Source organism: Mastigoproctus giganteus, chromosome 2, assembly GCF_048544385.1.
Source record: "Mastigoproctus giganteus isolate SK-2022 chromosome 2, ASM4854438v1, whole genome shotgun sequence".
Taxonomy (NCBI): Eukaryota; Metazoa; Arthropoda; class Arachnida; order Uropygi; family Thelyphonidae; genus Mastigoproctus; species Mastigoproctus giganteus.
This window is the reverse complement of record NC_143576.1, coordinates 200,279,973-200,301,264: the sequence shown is the minus strand read 5'-3', so window position 1 is coordinate 200,301,264 and position 21,292 is coordinate 200,279,973. Positions and strand designations below refer to the sequence as shown.

The 21,292-nt window shown below is 37.8% G+C and overlaps 1 protein-coding gene across 1 annotated transcript in view; it reads left to right on the top strand.

Moving 5' to 3' along the window:
- LOC150089906 (uncharacterized) overlaps window positions 1-21,292 on the top strand; it is a 550,032-nt gene that overhangs the window by 62,423 nt on the left and 466,317 nt on the right. The window contains exon 2 of the mRNA XM_090389700.1: window positions 14,370-14,452. Coding sequence (XP_090245826.1) covers window positions 14,431-14,452 — 22 coding nt within the window. The 5' untranslated portion in view covers window positions 14,370-14,430. The remainder of the gene's footprint in view (window positions 1-14,369; window positions 14,453-21,292) is intronic.

Here is a 21,292-nt window from a genome sequence, read left to right as displayed (position 1 = left end):
ATTATTAATCTTGATAAACTTTATTGTCAATTAAATTGTAATTTTAACTCTATATATATATATATATATATATAACGACTTAATCGTTATATATATATTATCGTTATATAATCGTTATATATATATAGTTAATTGACATCCCTTAATCGTTATATATATATAGTTAATACATAACTATAGTGGTACACGTGATACAGAAGTTATATAAAGGGAACTCATAGAAAACACTAGATACCGAAAAAATAAATATAGCATTATAACTGTTTTGGGATATAACTTAAGGATTTTAATTTTGTTTTGAAATTTTATTGAATTAAATCGGAATCATGACTCAGACCAGAGCAGCAAAGCACAAGGCTCAAGCTAATGGGAGTGCTGTGGTTCAGGGGAGAACTGAGGGGGGCAGTTGCCCTCTGAATCACAGTCTTTTAAAATGCACTGTTTGCTTGATGTTTGCGGAGCAGTCGGGTACGGGACATGATACTGCCAAGGGGGATGTCTTTGTGTGTGTGCACGATGTAAGGAGTGCAAGGAAATCAGGGGACAACTCAGCGTTGTTATGGGTCTTTAGGAGAGCTTGAAGGACAGGGTGGATGCCCTCGAAGGAAATAAATTGAGGGGCCCATCAAGCTCTCAGCCGCCCACATCAACGCCAGAGCTTGCACTTGGTCATCAGGCAGCACAGAGGCAGCCCCCTAGGCAGAATGTGCTGGTCCCACAGGAACTAGTAGTTGTTGGTGACTCTATTGTCAGGGAAGCGAGGAACATGCTTTGTAAAAAAGGATAGGTGGAATAGGACCAGGGTATGTCTGCCAGGGGCAAAGGTTGATGACGTTGTAGAGCGGATATCATCTTTTAAGGGCACAAAAGGTGATATAGTTGTACACGTTGGCACAAATGATATTAAGAGTAGGAGACTGGCGGAATTACTTAGCAAGTACAGGTCACTGTTGAAAAAAAGCCGTGAATTAGGGTTGAATTTGAAAGTGTCTGCAATTCTGCCCAGACACGATAGGAGGGAGTATATGATGAGAGCCTTGTCGATCAATTCAGCCCTGGAGGGATTGTGCAAGGCTCAAGGGGTATAATTTTTTTCAGCCTGGACTGTACTTGTTAACAGGAGAGATTGCTTCTACAGGGATGGGATACACTTAAATAGAAAGGGTGCAAGAATTTTTGCTGATGCTGTCGAGGCAGAGTTAGGTGGGTCGGAAAACTGCTAGTTTTGGGGGATACAAGGACTAATAGATTAACAGTAGCCACTGGCAGAGGTGGAAGTGATTCTTGCACTGCTTCTATTGAAATGAGCAGAAGCCTGAAAAACAAGATGCAGGATATTTCAGAGACTGCTGGGAGTCATTGCGGTACAAGTAAACACATGGGTTGTGTTAGGGTAGCCAAGAATAGAAACAGGTGCATGTATACCTGCGTGTACACCAATGCTAGGAGTTTGGTAAATAAATTTGATGAATTTGAGGTATTGCTCAAAACATCAAAGGCATATATTTTTGGGATATCAGAGACATGGTGTCACACAGATATAAGGAATGCGGAACTGGAAGTTGGGGAATACAATGTGTATAGAAAGGATAGACAGGACAGGAGGGGAGGAGGGGTTATGCTATTAGTTAAGAAACACATAAAGTCCAAGGAAGTGAAGCCAGTCGACATCGATGGACAGGGCAGTGTCAAGTCAGTTTGGTGTGACATAAGCATAGGGAAATCAAAATTGAGAGTAGGAGTGTGCTATAGGCCAAATGACTCTGATGAGTATAATAAGATATTGTACAGGGAAACAGATTGGGCCAGTAAATCAGAGAATCTTATATAATAGGGGATTTTAATTTCCCAGATATTGACTGGAATTTGTGGGTTGGTCACTCGCACACTAGCAAGGCTTTTGTGGATTTATTGGATGATTGTTTTCTACATCAGCATGTTCGTGAGGCATCAAGAGGGAGCAATACTCTTGATCTGATTATCAGTAGTGATTCTTCATGCATTAAGATTTTGCAGATAAATGAACCACTAGGTGGCAGTGATCACAGTGTGTTGAAGTGGGATTTACTCAAGGAGGTAACTACCATCAGAGGTAAAGGGAAGGGTTTTTGTTTTTGTTTTCGTAAAGGCGACTATGATGGTCTGAGACAGTATTTAAATTCTATACAGTGGGACCAACTGATGATGTTACCAACAGCAAACTCAAAATGGGAAGCATTCAAGGAACTAATCTTAGAGGCTACCAGGCTTTACATACCAACTAAGAAATATTGTTCAAGGTTTAGGCCTAAATGGTTGTCAGATGAACTAATGAGACATGTGGCAGAGAAGAAAAATGCATGGGATACATACAAATTAATGGGTGACATGGAAGCCTATGATAGATATAAGTTGGTCTGTAACCAAGTCACAAAGGATATTAGGCAGGCAAAGGCAAACTACGAAAAATCCTTGGCAAAGGATGCAAAGAAAAACAGAAAAGAGTTCTTTACCTATTTAAACTCAAGAAGGAAAGGGATGAATCACATTGGTCCACTGGATATTGATGGTTCAACAGTTGAGGATCCTGCTCAGGTGGCTAACAATCTAAACAAGTATTTTGCATCTACATTCATGCATGAGGAGTTATTCAGGAAGGAGAATGATGTAGGTAAAGTAAACATTGGCAGTGAGCTGGATGATTTTGTAATAACTGAGAGGAAAGTGGAGGAGAGATTGTTGAGGATAAACATAAAAAAGGCACGTGGGGTGGATGGGATCTATCCAGTTATATTAAAGGAGGCAGCAAAGGAAGTAAGCAAACTCCTAGCCATAATTATGAGAGCTTCTTTGGACTCAGGGGAGGTACCCATCGACTGGAGATGTGCAAATGTAACCCCAATTCACAAAGGAGGATCAAAGGCTGACACAAGTAATTATAGACCTGTTAGTTTAACTTCTGTTCCAGGTAAATTAATGGAGGCACTGGTTAAAGAAGCACTGCAGGATCATCTAGACAAGAATTCAGTTATAGCTCAGACGCAGCATGGTTTTGTTAAGGGCAGGTCTTGCCTGACCAATTTGATTGGATACTATGATGTAGTCACAAAAGAACTAGATGCAGGGAATAACTTTGATATTATATATTTGGATCTTAGATAAGCTTTTGATACTGTTGCACATGGAAGACTGCTGCACAAATTGGAGCATTGTGGCATTGGAGGCAAATTGCTGCTATGGATAAGGGGATGGTTGAGTTGCAGAAGACAGAGAGTGGTAATCAATGGACACTGCTCAACGTGGACTAATGTTATTAGTGGAGTTCCTCAGGGTTCAGTGTTGTTTTTGGTGTTTATGAATGATATTGATGATGGGATATCAAGTTTAATGTCCAAGTTTGCAGATGATACAAAGGTTGGCAGGGTTGTTAAGGACACCACTGACGCTATGCTGCTGCAACAGGATCTGGATAGGTTGAACAGATGGGCTGAGAGGTGGCAAATGAAGTTTAACATTGGCAAATGTAAAGTACTACATATGGGAAACAGTAACCCCAGAGCAGCGTATCAACACTGCTGTACTACACTGACAGTGGTGGAGAATGAAAAGGACCTGGGGGTAATTTTTCCCGCAGATATGAAGTTCTCTGAGCAGTGCAGACGAGCTGCAAGAGTAGCTCATGGTGTCTTGTCAATGATATACAGGAATTTTTCTAGCAGAGATAAGGAGGTGATTATTCCCTTGTATAAGGCAATGGTTAGGCCACATCTTGAGTACTGTATACAGGTCTGGAGGCCTCATTTCAAGAAGGGTGTAGAGCTGCTGGAACGGGTACAGAGAAGGGCAACAAGATTAGTGAATGGAACAAAGGGTTGCTCTTACGAAGAAAGGCTTAAATTTTGCAAATTACAGAGTCTGGAGACTAGGCACCGGCGAGGTGATCTGATAGAGGTGTATAAGGCTTTGAATGGTTTGAGCATGCTCAATGCCAATGGGATTCTTCATCTTGCTCAGAATAATGAGCTCAGAGGGCATAAATTCAAATTGAGGAAGGACGGATGTCGGATAGATGTGCGGAAATTTGCCTTTGGCCAGCGGGTGGTTGGTTGGTGGAACCGACTTCCATCACTTGTTGTTGAAGTTGATAGCCTAAACAAATTTAAGGCTCAACTGGACAGGTATTTCGAGCGAAAGGAGGGGTGAAATGGGAGTGGTGTGTTTTTTTTTTTTTTTTTTGGCTGATGCTGAATAAGCTTGCTTTCTTGCATCATATGCCTCTACTAATGCTAATACTAATAAATTCAAATTAAGGAAGGATAGTTGCAGGATAGATCTGCAGAAGTTTTTCTTCAGCCAGTGGGTAGCTGATTGTTGGAACAAACTTTGACCTAATGTTGAGACCTAAATGGATGTCAAATAAACTCCAGGGACTCACATGTGGTGAGTATGAGCTTGGCACACCCAGGGTCTTGAGCTTAATATCATCATTCTCTGCTTTCTTGGTAATCCCTTCTACTTCTGATACACTCTCTCTTTCTCTCTCTCTCTCTCTCTCTCTCACAGGGTAACTTAGAAATTTTTTTTTTAGCTGGTGCAGCATAAGCCTCAGGCTTCCTTGCACCATATAGCTGATGCATAATGATGATAATAATAATAATAATAAAACTGATGAGACTCGTGGCACAGAAGAATAATCCATGGAATGCATAGATGCCCTTAGCCATAATTTGAGAGCATCCTTGGATTGAGGGGAGGTCCCTATAGACTGAAGAAATGCAAATATATCTTCAATTCATAAAGGGGGATGAACAGGTGACATGAATAATTACAGTAATTAAATGACATGAGTAATTCCATTATAATTGCATGAATAATTATAATGGAATCACTGGTTAAAGAAGGAATGCAGGACCATTTGGATGGACATGCAATTATACTGCAATTGCATCATATATTTGTCAAGGTGTGGTCTTGTTTAACCATTCTGATAGGTTACTATGATGCAGTGACCAAGGAACTGAATTCAAAAAAAAATAATAATTTTGACATCAAACACTTGGATTTCAGGAAGGCTTCTGATACGCTTGCACATAAAAGACTGCTATACAAACTGGAGCAATGTGGCATTAAGGGTAAGTTACTGCTATGAAGGGATGGTTAAGTTGAAGAAGAGAGAGAGAGAGAGAGAGAGTGATTATCAATGGGCACTGAACTTCATGGACTAATGTTATCAGTAGAATTCCTCAGGATTTGGGACTGAGTTCACTGTTATTTTCAATATTTATCAATGATATTGATGTAGGTATATCAGACTTAGTCTTCATTTTGCAGATGATGCAAGGGTTAGCAGGAGTCTTAACGACAGTCATCAGGGTGAGCTACTGCAAGATCCCTGGCGCCTCCGTAGCCAGGTGGGAAGGAGCAGCAGTGCATAGCACACGCTTCTGGATTAGACCGGGGTTCAAGCCCATCACTACCAAATACAGAGGATGTGGAAAGGTCAGGGAATGACCACCGCATATCCCGGAGCAAAATGGCCTTAGTTGCTATTGCTCCTAAAAACCAAATAACAAACAGACAAATGCAACATACTGCACATGGGCAGCAGTAACCACAGAGTAACTTATCAGCTGTATAATAGTGCACTCAGAGAAATGGCGAATGAAAAAGACCTGGGGGTAATTGTGCAGTCAGAGATTAAATTCTCTGAGCAGCGCAGGCATGCTGCCAAGACAACTCGTCGGGTTTTGTATATATAGAAACCTTGCTAACAAGGATAAGGAGATGATTATCCCTTTGTATAAGGCCATGGTTCGGCCACATCTTCAGTACTGTATACAGATCTGGAGGCCTCACTTTAAGAAGGATGGAGATCTGCTGGAACAGAAGTAAAGAAGAGCAACCGGATTGGTGAAGTGATAAAAAAGGGTGCTCTTACCTAGAAAGGCTTCATTTCTGTGAATTGCAGAATCTTGAGACCAGGCACCTGCAGGGAGATCTGATTGAGGTATTTAAAGCCTATGTATAAGTATAGTGCAGAAGCATCAATAATACATAGACAAATCTGAATTAATAGAATGTTAGCAAAACGGCATTGTTTTAAGTTATATCTCATATTGTGAATACCTTCATAACGAGTTGCCACGATATTGCATTACTTCGAATAAGTAACGCTTCACCTGAGGAGAACACTAATGTTACTTATTCTCAGATGGGTACCACCACCCAGACAGCACTGTTTCAGGGCTATTTGGCCCTTCTTTTGTGGGTGGGTAGGTACCCAAGTGATGCAATGATGGCAAAATAGTCATGAAGTATAACTCCACAATATGAGAGATGGATACCACCACCCAGACGGCACCGTCTGAGTGGTGGTATCCATCTGAGAATAAGTAATATTAGTCTTCTCCTCAGGTGAAGCATTACTTATTCGAAGTAATGCAATATCGTGGCAACTCATGAAGGTATTCACAATATGACATATAACTTAAAACGATGCCGTTTTGCTAACATTCTGTTAATTCAGATTTGGCTATGTATTATTGATGCTTTCACACTATACTTATACATAGTCTAGACTTTTCCATAGCTTGAGGCTTCAGCCCTAAAAGCTTTATAGGTATTTAAAGCCTTGAGTGGATTGAGTAAGCTGAATGTTAATGGTATTATTCCACTTGCTGAGACTACACACATGAGGGGGCATAAATTCAAGTTGAGGAAGGATGGTTGCAGGATAGATGTGTAGAAATTTGCCTTCAGACAGTGGGTGGTTGATTGTTGGAACAAGCTTCCATCTGTTGTTTTGGAAGCAGATGGGTTGAATTAATTCAAGCGAAAAGTAGACAAATTCTTAGTGGGTACTGTTTTTTGGGTGAACTTTATGGGTTAACTGGTGTTTTTTTTTTTGGCTGATGCCATATAAGTTTGCTTTCTTGCATCATCTGCCATTACTACTAAATGAGGAATTTTTTAATGAAGAGGATCCCAGAAGTTTATCAAACTAACAAGGAGCTAAACGATTTTGTGGTAACTGAGAGGAAAGTGGAAGAGAAATTGTTGAAGTTGAACATAAAAAAGGGGGTGGATTAAATCTGTCTAATTACATTAAGGGAGGCAGCAAAGGAAGTAACCATTCCCTAAATCCAAAGAGACACCATAATCCACTGGTGATATTCTGGCTTATGTTACCCATTTATGGACAAATTCAACAGAAAAGTTCGGTGAAACACAAGTTGTTTCGATCATGTTTGGCATAATGGTCTTCTAAACAAGCTTCCATCTTATGGTTTGCCAACTGTTTTTTGTAATTGGTTATCCAGTTTTCTCTCTGATCGCTCACTGAGGGTGATGGTAGAATGGCTCTCTGTCTTCTAACTTCTCCAGTAATGCTGGTGGCCCCAAAGTTCAGTTCTTTCCTCCACTCTTTTCCTTTTGTATATTAATGACCTCTTCCATTGACTGGAAATCCTATCCATAGTTTTGTCAATGATAGCACATTGCATTCCACTTTCCATTTTGAGAAACCTTGCCCTGCTCAACCTGCTTCAACTTCTCGAATATCCACTACCAATTCCTTAAATGCCAACCCCCAGGTAATTCTCCAGTGGGGAAAAGACAACTTAGTTGATTTCAACCCTTCTAATACTCAGTCTTGTCTTATATTTTGCAAAAAGGATTCTTCTGCTCCTGTGCTTATCTTTGTAAGCACAGGAGCAGAAGTAGAAGTCAGGGAATTACCCTGACTTCTACTCTCTCTTGGCACAAGCACATTACAAATATTGCTTCCTCTGCATCTAAAAAACTTGGTTTTCTCTTTCGCTCTTGGTGTTACTTTACTTCCAAACAGCTGTTCACTCTGTACAAATCGCAAATCTGCGATTAAATGAAATAATGTACCGACATCTGGAGCGGTGCCCCCAAAACTTCTCTCAAGCTTCTAGATTCCATTCAGAAGAGGGCAGTTAGGTTAATTAATGACTCCTTTCTAACAGAGTCTCTCCATTGGCTGTTTTCTCATGGACGTACTGTTTCTGCTGCATGCCTTTTCTACAGATACTTCTATGGGCACTGTTCTTCTGAATTGGCTTCTATAATTCCTGCTCTCTCTTTAAAAACAGTCTGAACACGTGCCCCCACCAGCCAACATCCATTTACTGTCCAACTTCAAACTCACAGAACCAACTTTTCATCTTCCTCGTTTGTTCATTCAACTGCCTTTTTTTGGAACAACCTTCCTTCATACGTATTTCCTGAAAATTACAGTCTACAGAAGTTCAAGTCTAAATCAACAAATATCTCCTTTCGTCTTCTCAGCCCCCAATCCAAGCACGGTACTAAGTACTATAGGTTCTAATCCCTCTCGTGTTTGGAGTTTTCATTAAAAAAAAAAAATAATTTTTTTTTTACATTTTTAAAATTTTAAAAATAATTTTTAAAAATAAATTACAGTGTCTGGAGACTAGGCACCAGCGAGGTGATCTGATAGAGGTGTATAAAGCCTTGAATGGTTTAAGCATGCTCAATGCTGATGGGATTCTTCCTCTAGCTCAGAATAATCACCTGAGAGGGCATAAATTCAAATTGAGGAAAGACAGATGTAGGATAGACGTGCGGAAATTTGCCTTTAGCCAGCGAGTGGTTGGTTGGTGGAACAGACTTCCATCCCTTGTGGTGGAGGTTGATAGCCTAAATAAGTTTAAGGCTCAGCTGGACAGGTATTTTGAACGAACAGAGGGGTGAAGTGGAAGTGGTTTTTTTTTTTTTTTTTTTTGGCTGATGCTGCATAAGCTTGCTTTCTTGCATCAAATGCCTCTACTAATGCTAATGCTAATAATAATTATGAGTGTCTTTTTGGATTTAGGAGAGGTCCCTGTGCTCTCAAGTTGTGCAAATGTCAGTTCACAGAGAGAGATTAAAAGGTGACATGAGTAATTACAGACCTGTTAGATTAACTTTTGTTCCAGGGAAAATAATGGAGTGAGTGGTTAAAGAAGTAATGCAGAACCATCTAGACAGGAGTGCAGTTATACTCCACTCGCCACCTGTATTTGTTAATGGGGGACCTTATCTGACCAATTTGATTGGATATTATGAGGCAGTAAAAAGGAACTGGTTGCAAAACGTAATCTTGATATCATACACTTGGATTTCAAGAAAGTGTTTGATGCTGTTGCACATAAAGACTGCTGTGCAGACTGGAAAAATGTGGCATTAAGGGCAAATTACTGCTATGTATAAAGAGATGGTTGAGTGAGAGAAGACATAGAGAATGGTTATCAGCGGGTAATGCTCTTCATGGTCTAATGCTATTAGTGGAGATCCTCAGCATTCAATTCTGGTCCCATTGTTGTTTTCTTTATTTATTAATGATATCAATGAAGATATATGAGGCTAAATGTCTGAGGTTGCAGATAATACTGGTCAATACATAAAATGTTACTAAAACAAAAATAACAAAAATCTTGACTAATTTTATGCTGCTGAACATGAAAATCACATTAAAATTTGTTGATTGGCTCTTGTTTTCTAATTACAGTTGGGGTCTCATAATAGTGAATTACTTTACATTATCAATGGCTCCCGGCAAAATGCATGGCAACATCGAAGTTCCATTACCACCACACTCTTATCATGTGATCACCAATTGTCTACTCTCTCTTTCTCTCTCTCTGCATTATGCAATAAGTTGTTGCCTCAAATGCATCTTCAACTCTGTTGCAGTAATCCTCAAATATGGCTAGGTACTGGGTGATTTATTCTCAGTTAATGGTTGTTCTCTGTGAGATTCCTACTTTTTGCACAGTATTTGTCATGTAAGATTAATAAGACCTGTAATTGTGTGAATAGACTGGATGACTTCTGTTACGTACGTGAAGTCACATTAGCTTCAAGAAAAGTGCCCCTTAATTCGAGCCATAAAAAAGGCCGGTGAAGGTAAAGAAAGCCTTCATGAGAACGACGAGAAATGTCGGATAACTTACGCGGAAAATTAGTTTCCCGATATGGCACTCTAGTGCTGCTCACTCAGTAAACAGATGGTAGGTGTTATCAGTCTGGAACAAAGTCGAGAATGATATATTGATTAACAGGTAGGCGTGGCAAATGATGTGCTGATTGGTGTGCGAACACAACACACGATAACATCGGTTTAGTATCACTTTAGCAGCACTAATGGTAACTTGTCCTAATCTCACATGCCCTAACCTTTTTTTACCATTACAGTATTTCGTAATGGTGAAAAAAGGTCAGGTTACCTTGACTTGAATCCCATGGGAGCTTGAACCCCTCTCGAAGTGCAGGGGGTAACCTAACCTTTTTTCTTTAGAATCAGTCATATTTAGAAATACATTCATAAAAAAATAAATTTTTTTATGACTGTATTTTTATTTTCTTGTTCAATAATATGCCCTAATGGTGAAAACCTTCACTTGAATCCCATGGGAGCTTGAACCCCTCCCTAAATGGAAGGGCAACCTAACCGTTTTTCTTTAGAATCATGGGTGGACTAGCACATAAATTGTTTATTAACAAAATATTAATTTTTTATTACTGTACTTTTATTTTTAAAGACACTCATGTGGATACACACGTATCATAACGTCAATCAGCACCTTAAAAGATTCATTGTTACTATTACCTGTTCACCGTTCATTACAAAACTATTATGCACCGTTCTTTACTGGTAAATACACATCATAATGCCAACCAATGACTACACAGTAGCTTGTCGTCTGTCGTGCTCACCACCAGTCATTTCATCGTTTGCCACGCCTACCTGTCAATCAATATATCCTTCTCGATTCTGCTCTAGACAACACCTACCATCTGTTTACCGAGCTAGCAGTGCTAGAGTCTGGTGTCGGGGAAACTAATTTTCCGCTTAAGTTATCCGATGTTTCTCGTCGTTCTCGTGCAGGCTTTCTTTGCCTTAGCCAAAAGGCCTACTTCTTTTACTTTGGGTGTCAAGTAGGCAACCAGGAAAAAACTGGACTGCACTACCTGTTCATCAAACCCAACACATGGGTGAATCAAAAGGGATCTTTTATGTCTTTTTGCAGTGCCCATGATATGCAGGGAGCCAAAAAATCACGTTACAGATTGTTGCTTCTGTATGGTGCCTCCAATTAGAAAAGGGATGACAGTGAAGAAAAAGTGGACAATGATGTACCCAAATATGCCATCTGCAATTCACCCCATGCCTCACCATGAAGTAATACCTATTCCTGAACCACCCAACCGTTTTTCTGTACACTCTGATGAACATCCACTTGATATACACTAAGAAGTGCCATTTATGTCAAGGGATCCACCATTATGCCCAAACCTTTCCTTCTGAACCATATAAGATCACAGAAAGTGAGCTTAATGACTTCATCAGAGATCTCGAACTGCTGAAGAATAAGGCAGAGCTTTTGGCTTCAAGGCTACAATAGTGGAATCTTCTAGACCATTTTGTGAAAGTGGCATTTCTTACTTGAAATAAAGACTGATAAATTCTATCAAACAGAAGGTGATCCCACTGTTTGTAAGGATGTTGATAGTCTAATGGCAACAATGAACATGAGGTACGTTCCCAAAGAATGGCGATTATTTATAGATGCTTTTAAGGTTAGCCTTAAGGCTGTGTTATTACACAATGGAAATATGCTGCCTTCAATACCTCTCGCATATGCTGTCTCCAAAAAAAGAAACATATGCAAACACGGAGAACGTTCTCTTAAGCGTACACGATCGGAAGTATGAGTGACAGATAGTGATAGTGAGAAATCAGCATGGAAAGCCTTTTGAAATGTTTCGACTGCTTTTCTAGGAAATGTTAAAGATGGCAACAGCAGGCAACCAGTTTTTCATAAGATCTTGTGAAAGATCTTATGAAAAACTGGGGGTGCAACATGTCATTGAAGATGCATTTCTTCCCGCCAAACTGTGGTGCCATCAGCAACAAACATGGTGAGCACTTCCATGAAGACATTGCAGTGATGCAACAAAGATTCAAAAGAAAATGGAGTGTCACCACATTAGCCGATTATTGTTGGATGGTGAAAAGTGATGCTCCAAAAGCTGAATGCAAGAGAAAGGTGAAAAGGTCCCACTTTTAATACAGATATGTTTGTAGCTATGTCTTACTGCCATATAAATAAAAAATACCCTGTATAAATATAAAAAACTACTTTTTTCTAAAACAAGAGCCAATCTGCCATTTTAAGCACTCTTTCCATGTTTAGCACCCAAAAATATATAAAGTAAACTTTTATTTCATGCCCGTAATCAACTCGGATATGAACTGTAATCAACAAGGTATGACCCAAAGTTTGTTATTCAGTGTAATTCAAGTTGGCAGGGTAGTTAATGATGGTATCAGGGTAGGCCACTGCAACAAGAAAGATCTAGAAAAATTAGACAGATGGGTCGTGAAATAGCAGTTGAAGTTTAACATTGACAAATGCAAGGTATTGCATATGGATAATGGTAATCACAGCTTAACATACCGACCGTGTGGTACTGCATTCAGGACAGTGGAAAATGAAAAATGCCTGGGGATAATTGTGCAGTCTGATATGAAGTTTTATGAGTAGTGCAGGCGGGGTTGCCAGGACAGCTTATTATTATTATTATAATTTTTTATTATTATTAGCCATATGATGCAAGGAAACCTGAGGCTTATGCTGGACCAGCCAAAAATTTTTTTTTGAATTACCTTCTAATAGAGAGAGAGAGAACAAGAGTCAGAAGTAGAAGGGAATCACTAAGAAAGAGAAGAATGATGATATCCAGCTCAGGACCCTGGATATGCCAAGTCCATACTCACCAGATGTGAGCCCCTGGAGTTATGGGGATTTTGTGAATGATACAGGAGCTTTGCTAGCAGGGATAAGGAGGTTATTATCCCATTGGTTAGGCAACATCATGGAGGCCTCATTTTAGGTAGAATGTATATCTGATGGAATGGGTGCAGAGAAGGGCAATAAGATTGTTGAAGAAAATGAAAGGGTGATGTTACCAAGAAAGGCTTCAGTTCTGCAGATTGCAGCATCAGGAGACTAGTCATTTCCGAGTTAATCTCATTGAGGTTTTTAAGGCTTTGTGTGGATTGCTTAGTGCTGATGGCATTTTTCTTCTTGCTCAGACTCAGACTACACACACAAAGGGGCATAAATTCAAATTGAGGGAGGATGGTTGCAGGATAGATATGCAAAGTTTTGCCTGTAGCCATCAGGTGGTTGATTGTTGGAATGAAATTCAATCTGTTGTTGTAGAAGTGGATAGTTTGAATAATTTTAAAGGGAAAACTACACAAATTATTGGAGGAGATGGACAGGAGGCGGTTTTTTTTTTTTTTTCTTTTCCCCATCTGATGCTTTATAAGCTTTCTTGCATCATATGCAACTTCTACTAATAACAATAATAAAAGATATACAGTTTTATTTAAATTGCTTAGAATAAGATAAGTTAATTGTGCAAAACTTTTTAACTGAGAAATTTGATATTATATTAAAGATGTTATCTATTGTTATTGGCAATGCTCATTTATATTTATTGTTTTTTAATATATCTAAGCAAATGACATAAATTTATGTCAGGTTATAAACATAATTTTTGGACTTGTTTTAATTTATTTTATTTTTTTATTCTTTAATTCCTTCTAATAAAAAATGTGATTAACAACTCCCACCAAATTTTATAGAGAAAGAAATATAAATTTAAAATAAATGAATGAGATGGAATAAATATGCAGATAGAAGAGATAAAAATAATGAATGAGTTATACATAGGTCATAATAAAGGTGTTTTAAGGGTCATGATGGAATGCTAATATAGAAGCAAAAGTAGCATTGCATTTACAGAAATATGTATTTTGCAGTTTTTGTAATAAGGTCTTAAATTAACTTTGTAAAAATCAAACTTTAGTCTCCATGAGATTAGATGTTACTGTGTACCTGTAAATTAACATATTTGCAACCACCCAAAATTTCTTATGAAGATCTCTGTTTATTTAGCTAAGAATTTTAGCCTAGTTATTTATTTTCATGTGTTTAATTATATTTATTTATGTGATCCTGATTTCACTTTCATCAGAATCATTTCTTATCAGTAACTTTGTGTACTTATCATGTTGATCTAATTTTCATTCTGTTATGCATTGAGTCCATATTTTAAGATTTTTATTATGCATTATAAATTAATAAAATGCTATGATTATCTTTTATTGTTTTTCTAAATGATTCATAACTTGGAGACTATAGCTGAATGTCAGTTATATAGCTGAATGTTAGGATAATTATTATTGAAAATAAACTCACTTCTTTACATTGAATAATTTCACATTTAATACAGATTGTAGTGCATTTTTTTGTGAAATTTTTTAACATCTAAAATTTGTTATTTTACAGTTGCAGTGGCCCCAAGGCTTAACTCTTAGCCTTAAATACTTCATGTAAATTTAGTTCGACCATGACAGAAGAAGCAGAAGAAGGTAAAAAAATAATGAACCTTTAACACATTCATTATTATTATTTTTTTAAAATAATAATTATTATTATACTTTCATAACTGAAAACTGACAAGTATGTCATATTTAATCTGGCTTTTGATACAGCTAAATCAGTACATTACTAAGGAAATAAATTTTTATTTTATTAATTTTTCTTTCAATTGGAAGAATATATTGAATATCAGCTTATATGAAAATCTTGGCAATGTTTTAGATTATAGAGTGTTTTTGACAAAATCATTTTTTTAACAAGGCTAAAAACTAAACAGCATTTGGAGTATTAAATAACTTTTAACCGTACAATCCAGACTTTTAATCCAGATCTAGTCATATATCTCATATATAGGGTATCCACAAACCCCCTTTACAAAACGAAAACATTATTGTGTGAATATGGTGCATGATGCAAACCTGAAACCAAGGTGATAGAGGATAACTATATGTTTTAATTATAGATGTTTGTTGTGGGCACAGTAGCTCATGTCAAACCTTTTATATTCTGTGCTACTTTTATACTCCACTACCTTTGGGTCTTTTTTTATTCTCTGCTACTTTCTTGCTGCACTATTCTTAGATCTCTTTAATTCTCTATTGTTGTAGAAGTGGATAGTTTGAATAATTTTAAAGGAAGAACTACACAAATTATTTTGGTACCCTATCTTAGTTAATTGTCCCACCTGTAGTCCATTAATTTATGGTAAGAATGGTAAGAATAACTTATCATTTGGTACTAACCAAATGATAAGTTATTCTGGGGTTATTGCTACCCAAATGAAGTTCATTGTATTTTACAGTGTTATTATTATTATTATTATTATTATTATTAATAGCCATATGGTGCAAGAAAGCCTGAGGCTTATGCTGCACCAGGATAAAAAAAAATTCCCGAGTTACCCTGAGAGAGAGAGAGAGAGAGAGAGAGAGAGAGAGAGAGAGAGAGAGAGTCAAAAGAAGAAGGGAATCACCAAGAAAGAGAAGAATGATGATATCCAGCTCAGGACCCTGGGTGTACCAAGCCCATACTCACCAGATGTGAGCCCCCGGGGTTAAATAGTCTCCCAAATAAATCCACTTCTGGCCCCGATATGTTCCCCCTCTTTATCATGAAAGTAAGCAGTGTTAAACCTCAATTGCTATTTTCCAGCCCATCTACTCAGTTTATCCAGGTCTTTTTGGAGTAGCATATTCTAACTAATGTTATTAACCACCCTGCCTACCTTTGTGTCATCAACAGACTTAGGCATTACATTTCATATGCCTACATCAATATCATTAATAAATGTTAAAAATACTAAAGTCCAGCACTGAACACTAAGGGACCCCACTTATAAAATTAATCTACAAAGAGCAGTGGCCCTTAATAACCACTCTCTGTCTCCTGCCACTCAACTAGCTCTTTAGCTACAGCAATAACTTGCCCTAATGTTATGCAGTGCCAAGTGAAAGTCTTTTCAACAGGATTTGAACTTGGAACTTTCCAGGCAAGTTGGCATAATTTTAAATCACTCTGCTCTCATAGAAGGAATATTCCAGTTAATGAATGGCCAGTTACTTATTTCTGCACGAAACATTTTTCATCTATTTCTGTGAAATGTTTCTTTACTTCTTGGTGCTTTGTCAAGGAATGGGTACCCCCCCCCCCCACGTTTGAGATCTTGGCTGAGGAGAATGACAGTAAGGTGTACAAAGTGACCTCCTCTACTGAGAAGCAGATTTAACTATTCTTTAATAATGGAATAGCTGGATTGGCTTTATTTATAAATATATTCCTAATACCTATTTTCCTACATATAAAATAGGTATTAGATAATATGGGCTTCCACATCATTTATGTGCTGTGCTCTTAAATAAATAAATTATTATCCTAATAAATTATTCAGTTCAAAAAATTATTCTTATTTCTAAATTCATGCAATATAGCAATCTATCTTTTATATGTGTCATAATCTATGGATAATAATCACCCATATCATCTTCCCAAATTACATTTGGGCCTTTTTTAAGTCTTTAAAAAATTATATTTTTAGTGAAGCACTATTAAGGGAGATTTCTACTGTAGCCTATTCACTTGTGGCCAAATGAGCTTCATTACATCACATCATCTATTGTGTTGCAAAAATGCCAATGGAACAAAAAGACATTATTGCTATCCACAGTAACAAAACTGATATTAAGGTATTTTGGTACCCAAATATTAGCATTAGTAGAGCAATTTGATGCAAGAAAGCAAGCTTATACAGTATCAGGCAAAAAAAAAAAAAAAAACCCATTTCCCATTCGCTCTAAAAGTTTGTCCAGTTTTTCCTTGATTTTATTTAAGCTATCAACTTCCAAACAACAGATCGAGGTTTGTTCCAGCAATCAACCACCTAAAGGCTAATTTCTGTACATCTATTCTACAACTGTCTTTCCTCAATTTGAATTTATGCCCCCTCAGTTGCATAATCTGAGCAAGAGGAAGAATCCCATCAGCATTGAGTTTGCTAAAAGCATTCAAGACCTTATACACCTCAATCAGATCACCTTACAGGTACCTAGTCTCCAGATGCTGCAGTTTGCAGACCTTAAGCCATTCTTAGTAAGAGCAACTTTTTGTTTTCCTCACCAATCTTGTTGCAATTCTCTATATACATTTCAGCAGCTCTACATCTTTATTAATTTAAGGCCTCCATACCTGTATGCAGTACTCAAGGTGTAGTCTGACCACTGCCTTATACAAGGAAATAATCTTGGAAGCTACTAGGCTTTTTGTTCCAACTAAGAAATACTGCTCTAGGTTTAGGCCCAAATGGATGTCAGATGAACTAATGGGACTTGTGGCAGAGAAGAAAAATGCATGGGATGCATATAAATTATCAGATGACACAGAAGCCTATAGTAGATATAAGCTGGTCTGTAATCAAGTCACAAAGGAGGTTAGGCAAGCGAAGCCAGATAATGAAATATCTTTGGCAAAGGATACAAAGAAAAACAGCAAAGATTTCTTGACTTATATAAACTATAAAAGGAAGGGTATGAATCAGATAGGTCCACTTGATATCAGTGGTTTGACTGTAGATGATCATTCTCAGATAGCTGCCAAACAAAATGATTATTTTGCATCTACATTCACACATGAGGAATTATTCAAGGAGGAGAGGGCCAGATGTTTATCAAACTCTAACAGGCAGTTAAATGATTTTGTAATAACTGAGAGCAAAGTGGAGGAGAAGTTGTTTAAGCTTAAACATAAGACCTGGGGGTGGATGGGATCAATCCAGTTATATTAAAGGAGGTGGCAAAGGAAGTAAGCAAACCTTTAGCCATAATTATGAGAGTATCCTTGGATTCAGAGGAAGTCTCCACAGACTGGAGATGTGCAAATGTATCTCCAATTCACAAAGGAGGATCAAAGGGTAACACGAGTAAATGCAGACCTGTTATTTTTTACTTCTGTTCCAGGGAAAATAATGGAGTCACTGGTTAAAGAAGCATTGCAAGATCATCTAGACCAGGCTGCAGTAATAAGTCAGACACAGCATGGGTTTGTTAAGGGGAAGTCTTGTCTGACCAATTTTGTTGGATACTATGGCATGTTCACAAAGGAGCTGGATGCAAAAAATAATTTTGATATCATATATGTACTTGGATTTCAGGAAAACTTTTGATACTGTTGCACATGGAAGACTACTGTACAAATTCGAGTAGTATGGCATTAAGGGCAAGTTGCTACAATGGATAAAAGGATGGATGAGTGGGAGAAGAGAGAGAGAGTGATAATCAATGGACACTGCTCTTCATGGACTAATGTTATTAGTGAAGTCTCCCAGGGTTCAGTGTTGGATCTGTTGTTGTTTTGTATATTTATCAATGATATTGATGAAGGTATATCAAGCTTAATGTTAAAGTTTTCAGGTGATACAAAGGTTGGCAGGGTTGTTAATAACAGTAATGATAGTATGGTGCTGTAACAGGATCTATAAAAGTTGAGCAGATGGGCTGAGAGGTGGAAAATGAAGTTTAACATCGACAAATGTAAAGTACTACATATGGGAAGCAGTAACCCCAGAGTAACGTATCAAATCTGTGATACTACACTGACAGTGGTAGAGAATGAAAAGGACTTGGGGTAATTGTGCAGGCAGATATGAAGTTTCTGAGCAATGCAGACGGTCTGCAAGAATAGCTCATGGTGTCTTGTCAATGATATGCAGGAATTTTTATAGCAGGAATAAGGAGGTGATTATCCCCTTGTATAAGTCAATGGTCAGGCCACACCTTGAGTATTGTATACAGGTCTGGAGGCCTCATTTTAAGAAGGATGTAGAGCTGTTGGAATGAGTACAGAGAAGGGCAACAAGATTAGTGAATGAAACAAAGGGTTGCTCTTATGAAGAAAGGCTTAAATTTTGAATGGTTTGAGCATGCTCAGTGCTGATGGGATTCTTCCTCTTGCTCAGAATAATTGCCTGAGAGGGCATAAATTCAAATTGACGAAAGACAGTTGTAGGATAGATGTGCAGAAGTTTGCCTTTAGCCAGCTGGTGGTTGATTCCTGGAACAAACTTCCATCTGTCAGTGTAGAAGTTGATAGCCTAAATAGATTCAAGGTAGAACTTGACAAACATTTGGAGGAAGCGGATGGGTGAAATAAGGGTTGTTTTTTTTTTTTTTTTGGCTGATGCTATATAAGCTTGCTTTCTTGCATCATGTGCCTATGCTAATGCTAACTGGAAACATAACCTCCATCATACAAGCTGTTTAGGAAGAGAATGGTGTAAGTCAGTTTTACTTCACTATGATTCTAAATGTTTTGCTCATATTGTTAACTATTCAAAATAAGTGCTGACATCTCTTGGTTAGAACTGCAACTTTGACTTACTTTGCTGTGAAACTAAACAGTTGGACACCTAGATAAGGGGAAATATGAACAGCTCATATTCATAAAATTACTGACTTGCACCACCCCATATGTAGTAGTAAAATGAAAAAGCAGGAAGAATCCTGCTTTTAAAATTTAGTATTATTTGAACTGTAATAGGTAATGCTGGAAAGGAGCCAATTGCCACCTTCAAGCAAAAATTAAAAAACCAGTCCACCAGATAAAATAAATAAATTAATTAAAAATACGGAATAGATTAGCAGGGGAGCCTATACTCACTTAGACAAGCATAGAGGCACAGTCTCCTGCTTAAGGAATGGTGCAGCTGCTGCCAGAAACACACAAAGAAAACACCCACTCCCACTAATCTAACATCTAACTAATCCCACTAATCTAATCAATTCAATGGAAAAGTTCGGTGAAACAAAAGCAGTTGCTCTTGACATCTCAAAGGCTTTCGATCATTTTTGGCATAAAGGTCTTCTAAACAAGCTTCCATCTTATGGTTTGCCAACTGTTTTTTTGTAATTGGTTATCCAGTTTTCTCTCTGATCGCTCATTGAGGGCAATGGCAGATGGCTCTCTGTCTTCTAACTTCTCCACTAATGCTGGTGTTCCCCAAGGTTCAGTTCTTTCCCCCACTCTTTTCCTCTTGTGTATTAATGACCTTCTTCCATTAACTGGAAATCCTGTTCATAGTTTTGATGATGATAGCACATTGCATTCCACTTTCCATTTTGAGAAACCTTGCCCTGCTTAATCAGCTTCAGCCTCTTGAATATCCGCTATCATTTACTTAAATGCTGAATTTCAATCCTTCTAAAATTCAGTCGTGTCTTATATCTCGCAAAAAGGATTCTTCTGCTTCTATGCTTATCTTTGGTGACACTCCGATTTCTAGGCAAATTGATATACAATGGATTCTGATTATTTGGGCCACTAGTTAATCAGGAGAGCCGTTTATTTGGGGCAAATCTTAAAAAACAGAACTCAATTGAGAAAATAGCCAGGGTTTACTTCACTTAATTGGGACAACATGCTGTTTAATCGGGGCAGGAGACCACAGCACTGGAGATTACCCTACGATTGTCTCCAACCATACCACGTGGTTCGGTCCGATTTCAGGAGGTCACAACCATAAAACAATTAGCAGTCACCTGTTTATTGGGCTTTTCTGTTAGTGCAATCTATCATAAACGGATAGTAAACTAGATCTTATTAAATTTGCGATAATACTGACAGCTGGAATTCTGTGGGTTATTATGGTGAAATGTGTTTACACTTCCATGAAATCTTCAATCATATAAAAAAAATTAATTTTCAGCTCTTCATTCCTATTTTTAAAGCTTCGTAACTTGTCTCCGTTCTTGCTTGCACGTAACGAGTTACTTGCAATTTGTGTGTGCCGTGTTCTTTGTTATTGATTGCTTATCTTTTTACTGTTTTAAATTTTAACCGACATCCAAAAATAAATGTCAGTGAACAGAAATAATGTCAACTAGTTATTATGTACATATTACAGTACGTATTAATTATTACGATTATCACATATCATTTAATTTTTTTTAATTGGTAAGGTAATAAAGGGTAAATTTGTGCTTAATATCTTTACTTTTATAGCCTGTGGATAATATTCCTCCTATTTTCACTAATTAGAATCGCTGTTTAATAGAATTAAAATTCAATTCACAAACGAGATCACAAAGACCGGCGTTCACTACACATGATATAGTGAACGGTACTTTACTGTGGGGATCGTAACATGATTTGATTGTACAGTGAACCAATTGTAAAGCGGCGGGGGGTACATTGTGTTTTTAACTATTTTCGTGAACCTTCAGATAATTGGGGCAGCCGCTTAATTGGGCCAAAATGAACTAGTCCCTATGCGTCCCAAATAACCGGGATCGACTGTATCTCTTTTGGGGATTACTCTGACTTCTAATCTCTCTTGGCACAAG